This window comes from Lucilia sericata, unplaced genomic scaffold, assembly GCF_015586225.1.
Source record: "Lucilia sericata isolate MDLA Ls3-8-SP2 unplaced genomic scaffold, ASM1558622v1 Contig000252F_arrow, whole genome shotgun sequence".
Classification (NCBI taxonomy): domain Eukaryota; kingdom Metazoa; phylum Arthropoda; class Insecta; order Diptera; family Calliphoridae; genus Lucilia; species Lucilia sericata.
The window spans coordinates 1-9,855 of NW_023994278.1; the positions used below are offsets into that span (position 1 = coordinate 1).

Sequence of the window (9,855 nt, forward strand, 5' to 3'; positions counted from 1 at the left end):
ACAACTTGTAACATTTCACAGTTTCGAAGTTAAAAATTCAACAGAATTTTAAAATATTCATGAATTTTTAGGTAATTTTAGAACATAACCTTTTAGAATTTCTTTGATAGGGACGTTGATTTTAATTGTAGGAGTATAAAATTCAGCAGGAACATGTATTTTGATACGGTGTATCATAATCAATCAAAAAGTCGATTTTGATTTTTTTGGAACTTAGGGCTTTTGGATTTCATATGACGATATATTTAAAAAAGTAAAAGCAATGAAATTTAAATAAGAAAAATTTACAATTTGGAAGAACAAAAATTGTTAAGTCTTCTTAATCTTTCCTTGATATAACAAATTATATTCTTTCAGTCATTTAACCCTACTTAAATACCTGTCCATTGGACTATCTATCTATCTATCTATCTATCTATCTATCTATCTATCTATCTATCTATCTATCTATCTATCTATCTATCTATCTATCTATCTATCTATCTATCTATCTATCTATCTATCTATCTATCTATCTATCTATCTATCTATCTATCTATCTATCTATCTATCTATCTATCTATCTATCTATCTATCTATCTATCTATCTATCTATCTATCTATCTGTATCTCTGTAAGAAAGTATTTAAGTTGCTTTAACTTACCATTCCATCATTTTCTACAAGACACAAAAATACTACGTCTTCTCGCAATAACCGCACCGCAGCATGTAATGGATGTTTAGTTTTACTTTTTAACATTTTAAATAAAAGTGGACCCGACATGTGTTCGAAGTCTTGAGGTGTCAAATCATCCCAATGTGTCGATATCAAGCCGGAGCAGTAATCAAGTAAGCTAGCAGCACCAACTTCCTCTGCAACACAGTAAAAGCGAACACATGAACGTACTCCAACCGAAGCGACTAATGCCCGTTCGCAAAGTCCTAGTAGTCCTGGTAAATGAAAACGATGTGATGCTCGTAATAAGCCTAGTGCAAGCCGATCATGCTGCAAGTCTACTACATCCATATATATCCAACGTAAGAGAGCCATCGAAATGTCTTCTTCCATATCGCTCCAATCTAATTCGTTGACATCTGCCAAAATTTCCTCACGCCATTCCTCGGAACGAGCATGTAGAACAAATTTATGAGCAGGCATTGTTTTTGAATTCATTTTAATTGTTAGATCTGAGTACACCGTACGCCCATACAGTGATGCCACGGTTAATACTAATCGTGAGACAAAGCTACTAAATTCACCGCCAGCATCGTTATCGCTGGAGGCTATTGCCTTGCTGTATTTACGTTCTAAGTCTGCATAACCTCTTTGTAATTTTGTATATTCCTCTTTTAATAGCATTAAGTGCTTCTCCAGTTTCTGCATTGTAGCTGCATCTGTAGAACCTAACGAAATTTAAGAACACATATGTTAATAGATAACTTTCAGAGCAACGCCCACAAAGTGGTATTATTTCATTCCAAGCTATTAAACTACTAATGTACATTTTGTTTTATATTATTATTTAAATTTTACCCATTTCTATGCAATTGAATCAATTTAATGATACAAATGTTATATCAAATTCGTTTTCAGGTGATGAATTATTTTTGTTTTTTCCTTGTTTTCTCTTTTACAAAGTATAATATGCATTCATTCATTATCAGAGACCTGTGCCGACAAACATCAACGACGACGGTGACTGACACTATGACGGCGGCTTAAAATTTTCTCTAAAGCTGTATGGCCACACGTCAAAATTTTGATCAGAATTTGTTTAGGTGCCGGTTTACATGAAACTTTTTCATAAGGGTGAGCACGCAAGCGCGTCGAGTTAGTGGGCAAAGGGGGAAAAGAAGAAAGGGAGAATTGGAAAAAACAGACGTCTAAAAAGTCGTCATGTAAATTGCGCCTTAGTAATATATGTATTTATACAAATTCCCGACGTTTTTTGATTCTCGGGAATAGGGAAAAAGATATTCACATTCCCGGGAATTCCCGATAAAATAAAAAAATTAATTAAAAAAGCGTTTACGCGATGTTTTATTGAATTTTTTTAACATATCATGTAACTTAGAAATATGTATATATAAAATCAGGGTTGGCAATAGTTTTGAAGCAGTGAAAAGATAAGGGTAACTGTATTTGGATTATTTCGGTAACGTTGTTTTAGCCAGAGTTTAAATATAACTAATTGCTTTTATTTTTCAATTTGCAATAAATATGTATTTTCCTCATATTTAAAAATATGCATATTTAAAATATGGCACTATTCAAAATATTTGTAGTATTTTTGCAAAAAATATTTACCCACACAAATATTTTAAATGGAAGCATTTAAATATATTATTTGGATAAAATATGTTTACATTTTAATATTGCATACGTATGAATATGAGAAAAGGTGCATTTTGGTTATTAATATATTAGTAATTTAAATCTCTGGTTTTAGCGGTAATGGTAATGAGATAAGAGGGTATTTTAAAGGTGTAATATAGGAAAAATTATTTAAAAATAATATAAAATAACGGTAGTTCGGTAACGATATTTTAGAGATAACGATAGTAGAGCTGAGGAAACGATAGCCAATCTTTATTTAAATAAAGTAAATAAAATACTTTTTTATTTTCTTTATAAATACATACATATGAGTATGTATTGAAGTGTTCCGCGCGCAACTTTTTTAAGGAATACCTGTCCATTTTTGTTGTATAAAATGTGTTACAATAAGCATGGTTGATTTTTACTAGTTTTTAATTCCCGGGATTCCCGACTGAAAATACCGGGAATCGGGAAGCTGAAAATCACTACATTTCGCGGGAATTTTTTCCCGACGCTTCCCGGGAACGAAACCCTAATGTATACCAACAATCATTGAAGAAAAAGGCGCTTTTGAGAATCTTCCAAAAAATCATAACATTTATACGGTGATTTTTTTATATGCAACTTTTCATGTCTTTTTTGATGTTTAGTGAAAGTAAAATTGAAATTATCGTATCGACTTGAAATTTTGGGTATTCTTTCAGAGTAATGTTTTCTATAAAATTTCCAAAAACTAATTAGATATATATTTCTTAGACCGATTTTCTACTTTTACCTCGTACATCAATACCCAATAAAGATATGTCAGATATCGGACAAAAATTAAGTTTCATTATAAATTTTAAGTTTTTTTACTTGAATTGTATATATTCTTGTATCTTACGACAAAAATTTGACCTAAACTACAAATTTTGTTTAAAATCAATGCGAAATCTCTTTTGGACCCTGTAACATTTACAAACATGGACCGATTTTGATGAATTATTTTATTCTTCTATAGACAAAAATATTAAAGATTGAATTTTCAAATTTTCATTTCTGACCAATCTTTTTTGCAAATAAATTCCCTACTAAGGAAACAAAACAATTTATTTAATGCGAATCGATTTTTATATAATAGTTGTGTTTTGTTGCTATTAATGAGTGTTAACGCTTAAATTTAGCAACAAAATGAACATTACCTGACTTGGCATTACCCCACAAAATCAGCTAAATCTTGAAATTATTTAGAATTTTCTTTATTTTAAATTATATAAGCTTTGTTCCAGAACTTTTCTGGCTAAAGAGAATTAATGAATTTTCTCTTCGTACTTATAAAAAGTACGGGAACAGAAAAAACAAAATTTCTCTTTCAATAAATTTATATTGAAGTTTATTCATATAAATTTCTATTGGAATTAAAATAAAATTGAAAAACTACAATCACACATACTTATTAATGAAAATAATGTATTTTTTTAAACAAATAATTTATTTGACAATTTTTTTTCTATTTGCCAGGAAAAAATGTTCTGGCTAAAACCTGCAAGTTCTGGCAAAGAGAAAATAATTTTAATTGCTCAAATTTGTTCTCTTTTACAATTTCTGGTAAAAAACTGCAAACTTGACAAGTAAAGGAACAAAGCTTTTTTATTGTTTGATATGAAAACATTAATATTTGTATTTTTATTTTTGAATTGATAGCACTTTTATTGACGTTAAAATTAACTTGTATAATTTTACACGTTAACTCCTAACGTTTATAAACTTAAAATTTATATGAAATTGCTTTTGAACGTTAGCAACAAAACACAACTAATATAGAAATAAAATTGTTCAATTATCTTTCTCCGTCTAAGAGCCAATCTTTAGGTGAAAGATTAGCGATTAAAAGCTATGGGCATTTTAAACTCTTTTTCATTTAAAATATGATTATTTTTTTTTGAATTTTACGTTCAAATAAAACACCAAATTCGGGTTTAAAAGCTTCTTGGTTTTGAAATCGATTTACAGAACAGACATTGTATGTAGGGGTTTTTGTATGTATGTTAATAGCAAAAACAATTTCTCATTATTTAAAAAAATTTATAAATTTAATGGTATGTGATCAAAAATACTTAATTTATTTGTACATACGATTTATTAAGTTAGTTTTAATCAATATATATAAAAATGAATGTGTGTTTGTTTGTATGTTTGAACGTTATTGACTACAAAACTGCTGAACCGATTTTCTTGAAATTTTCACAGCGTATTCCTGTATGTCTGGTAATAGGCTACTTTTTATTTTGAAATTTCAAGTGGGTGCCACGCCCATGTTAGAAAATATTAAATCCGTATATTTGAGATAATATAACAGTTAGAGTCCTCAAATTTTGTCGAAGCCACTTTAGTGTCAATATGATTATTTAGGACAAAAAGTAGGCGGAATAGCATTAGGGGGCGTGGCACCTCCCATATAAATTAAAAACAAAAATTCGTTTATCTTAGAAACAATTACAGTTAGAATCTTAAAATTTTGCACAAATAACTTTAACATCCATGTTAACATTTTGGGAAATAAATTGGCGGACTACCCATGAGGGGAGCGGCACCTCCCATATTAATTAAATGTAAAAATTCATTTACCTGGGAAACTAATAGAACTAAATTCTTCAACTTTTGCACTTAGAACTTAAATATTCGTCTGAACATTATGGATGAAAAGGATCGGACTTCCATCTGGGAGGGCTTGGAGCCACCATATGAATTAAATAGAAAAATTCGTATATCTGAGAAACTATTAGAGCTAGAATCTTCAAATTTTACTTGAAGAACTTTGACATTCATCTGAACAATTAGAGTATAACGGGCGGACTTTCAATGGGGGACTTGGTACCTCCCATATTAATTAAATACAAAATTTCGTTTATCTGGGAAACTAATAGAACTAGATTCTTCAAATTTTGCACAAATTACTTTAATATTCATCTAAACATTTTGGAGAAAAAAGGGCTGGCTTTTATCTTGGGGGCTTGAAACCCCCACATGAATTAAATAGAAAAATTCTTATATCTGAGAAACTATTAGATGTAGAATCTTTAAATATTACATGAAGTACTTTGACATTAATGTGAACATTTAGGGAATAATTGGCGGACTTTAAATGGGGACTTGGCACTTCCCATATTAATTAAATACAAAAATTCATTTATCTGGGAAACTAATAGAACTAGATTCTTCAAATTTTGCATAAATTACTTTAATATTCAACTGAACATTTTGGGGGAAAACGAGCGGACTTTCATATGGGGGGCGTGGAGCCCCCATATGAATTAATTAGAAAAAATCGTATATCTTAGAAACTATTAGAGCTAGAATCTTCAAATTTTACTTGAAAAACTTTGACATTCATCTGAACAATTAGTGTATAACGGGCGGACTTTCAATGGGAAACTTGACAACTCCCATATGACTTAAATACAAAATTTCGTTTATCTGGGAAACTAAATCAATAATCATCTAAATATTTTGGAGGAAAAAGATCGGACTTTCATCTGGGGAGCTTGAAGCCCCCACATGAATGAAATAGAAAAATTGTATATCTGAGAAACTATTAGAGCTAGAATCTTAAAATTTTACATAAAAAACTCTGACATTCATGTGAACATTTAGAGAATAACGGGCGAGCTTTCAATTGGGGGCTTGGCACCACATACATAAATAAATTAAATACAAAATTTCGTATATCTTGGAAACTATTATATTATTAAAATTTTTCGTAGATAGATAGGCATCTCTAATATGTAACATATTGTAAATCTAGAGAACTATTGCAGTTAGAATCTTCAAAATCGTTAAGTGGGTTTTTTATTTATACTGCTTTTAGGGTAGCAAAGCACACTGGGTAAAGCTAATATTTATATAAAATATACACTAGCGGTTGTATTTATAAAAACTTATTTTAAGTTTATTAAACAATTTTAAGCAAAATTCAGGAAAATTTTTAACATTTTTTTTTCTCAGATATTTTTCAGTTATTTTAGATTGATAGCGAAAACTAAAAATAGTTTCTTTTAAAACAAAATCTAAAAATTCTAATTTTAACGTTTACAAATTTGTAAATAAAATCACAGAAAATTTTTAAACGACTATGTATGTATATTTGGGAAAAAACTCAAATCTAGGCATTATTGGATTAATGCATGACAATATTCCAATTGGCCAGCACTATTTTTATGCAATTTGGAAATGCCTGTCAACCAAATGATGGACAAAATCATTTGATTTGCCTTTTCGAAGTTTATTGGTTAAATATAAGGTCATAAAGTAATTAATCTTGTAAATTATATTGATAGTGTTATAGCAATTAAAAAATATTCGCTGGTGTTAAAATTAGTCAAATATCAAAGAAATTTATTAATATTTGCAAAAATTTATCAAAAATTACAAGAAAAATAAGTAAAAATAAGAAAATGTGCAACAGTGATGTTTATTTTGTCTCAAAATATCCGTTATTCGGATACTTTTAATAATAATTAGAAATTATATGTTATATTTATACATCTGAACCAGTGTACACTAAACAGGTATATGCAATCGAACAGCTGATAATTTTTTTGTTTTCTTATTTGCATACCTTCTCTGTCAAAATATGTTTTTGTTTATTTGAAACAAAATAAAATTTTAATAATAAAAAAATTTTAAATGTTTAGTATGTAAAAAAAATATTGTTTGCACAAAAAATACATTTCAACCATCTTCCGCATTGCGCCCTTTGTGAGGTCCGCTGTCTTTAGCCAAACTTCATCCGTTTATAATAGAACTTTAATGGCACAAATCAGGTCATTCCAGATATCAACTATCCCCCGTATTGCGCACGTTGCGAAGGCTGTTGTCTTTTGCCACACTTTGGTAGCCACAATACAACGTTATTGGCACAAATCAGGCCAATTCAGATATCAACAATCTTTAGTATTGCGCCCGTTGCCTGGCCCACTTTCGTTTGCCAAACTTTTGTAGCTAAAGATACAAATTTAGTGGCACAAATCAGGTTATTCCAAAATCTTGCTTTTGCCAGGTCCTCTGCCAATTCCTCTGTAACATTTACCAATAGCATCCAGCTTAATATAAGTATATAAACATGCATATCCCTTAAAATTCCATTTAAAATCACTGCATGTTTTTTGAAATAAAATTAAGAATTTTTTTTAAAGACAAACATCAAAAAATATTTATATTTATTTTGACATTGAGCTCATACAATTACAAAAACAAAATACATGTTGTTTTTGTATTGTTGTAGTGATGCATATACCTGTTTAGTGTACCCTGATCTGAACTAAATAAACATTTATTATAGCCATATATAATTTATTTTTCTTGAAAATTCGTTTTTATTGTCAAAAATCTATTATAAACAAAAATATGAAATTAAGAAAACCGATTCAACGATTCCCAATTGTACGCAACACTAACACATAAAATGACAGACTAATTGTACAGTGCTGCCAAGTTAAACATAAAACAGCACAATATATGTTTATGAATATCACAATTTTATTAATGGTTTTTAAGGCTTAAGTGTGCCTTAATTATTGTGTAATTAAAAGCAAAATAAGATTTTTTATAAATACAAGCGTAGAAATGTTAAAATAGATGAAACAGCCATATAAATTGTATGTTGAATATTGATGTATGTAATTTTGCTCGGGTATAGACAAGACGGTTAAAGCCCCCTTCACACGAGTACACAAGTAATATGATCTGTCAAAATTTTGTGTTGAAGAGAACGGATGGGATCGTCTAAATGCAATATGTAATGAAACCATCACATATGGATGGAAAATTTGACAAACGTATGGTTCTCTTCATTTTTTGAAATTATTCAAAAAACAAGCAAGTCACATTAGATCAGGGATATATTTTTATGTAAACACATACAAAAAATAAAACAGCTGTTTCCATCTTACTTTGTTATTGTTTTATACCAATCGTGTAAACACGAAAAATATTTTTCTCTTTTTTGTCATAGGTATGGAATTTCATTTTACTTTTTCATTAGACTTGTCGTACGTAAAGTGTGATCGTCTGAAGGCCCTTAAGCGAGCAAAAGTTTTCGCTAAAACCCAATATTTAATTCCAATCAAACATTCAAATTTCAAGTTTTGAAATCTTTGGCAATAATGAAAAAGTGCATATCTCAAGCTATGCTCAAAACATGTTTTTCGTAATTTAGAATTGTTATGCATCATTTTATATTGTGTAAATTTTATCATAACAGCATAAGTTAGGATCGCCAGCCTGGCTGGACTTGGCTGCATTGTCCAGCTTTTTTGATGCTAGTCCGGTTTCAAGCTAAATTTTATTTTGTCCAGCTAAATATATTTTTTTTTAGTACACTGCAATAATTTTTATGTTATCTTTGTTAAATCATAGGTCTGTTCGCGTACTCGATCATTTGTAACAATTGTTACTGGATTCCGTTCTCGTACTATTGAAAACTTGCAACGAAAGAGTAAGAGAGCGATCAAAAATGACAGTTCGTTAATAGAGAATTTTTTAATTTTACTGGATATTTTTCCCCAGTAAAAAATACCAAACATATGTTCACAACATATGGTTTATTAATGAATATATTAAAATTAATTAGATTTATTCTAATTTTATTTATCATAAATTAGTTTTTAAAAGTGTTTGTTGCGAAAAATCATAATAAATATTGACAATCTAGCGTTTTTAAAGCAATATAGAGTGTCTTCCTCTTAGCGATTTTGTGTAAATTTTTATTTTGTAACACAAAGTTTTAAAACAATAATATATTTTTAATGATATTACATGTTTTGTTAACTTTAAATATCCTTTTATTTATGAGAAAAATCATATTTTTAATTGTTTGTTTTTTTGGTGTTTTGTTAGTGGTGGAGATTTCAGCCAAAAGGCATTACTAATCTATGTTTATAAACAAAAACTTCCATTTTTTTTTTAAATTTGCGTTCGCGTACATTTTTGGATATTCTTTTTGATTCAGATTGAATTAAAAATTATTCTCTAACACAGCGGTTCCCACCGGTTTTTACTTCGCGGACCCCTTGAGGAACTTATTTAATTTCGCGGACCTCCATACATATTTTGATATCTTATTGTTCTAAATAATTGTTCGTTCGAAAATTGACCTAGTCCATAAATCCCTAGAGATGTCTCATCTATAAAATATTCCCGATAGGTTTTTAATTGCATGGTTTTGAAGATAGAAAGACTTCTTTGTTGAAATGTTAACATGATGTTTAATTTTATGATCGTGAGATCTTTCATGTTCATTTTTCTTCAAGGTAGCAAAAAGGTTTCTTTATCAAATATTGTCGACATGTGCTTAAGGACATGAACTCTTTTACTGCATGGTTTTGCCTACATATTTGCGCGAAACACTATGGATTTTCTGATGTTAATTTAATAATATTGGTCTATAAAATCAAGTTAAAATCTTTGTATCACGTCAGAAGGGAATATTTATATTTAAAATTAACTAAATTAACGTATTGAAGGTGCATAAAGAGTCACCTCAGTTTTTGAAATATATAATTTTAGTCCTTACAAA

The 9,855-nt window shown here is 29.3% G+C and overlaps 1 protein-coding gene across 1 annotated transcript; it reads right to left on the reverse strand.

Annotated features, from left to right (window-relative positions):
• Positions 1-635: 635 nt before the first annotated feature.
• On the reverse strand, positions 636-1,668 carry LOC119602786 (rabankyrin-5). Its single transcript, XM_037954493.1, has 2 exons — positions 1,515-1,668; positions 636-1,384 (listed from the first exon to the last, which is right to left on the reverse strand). The coding sequence occupies exons 1-2, from the start codon at positions 1,516-1,518 to the stop codon at positions 636-638; spliced, it is 753 nt and encodes a 250-aa protein (XP_037810421.1). The 5' UTR covers positions 1,519-1,668.
• Between the last annotated feature and the right edge of the window lie 8,187 nt (positions 1,669-9,855).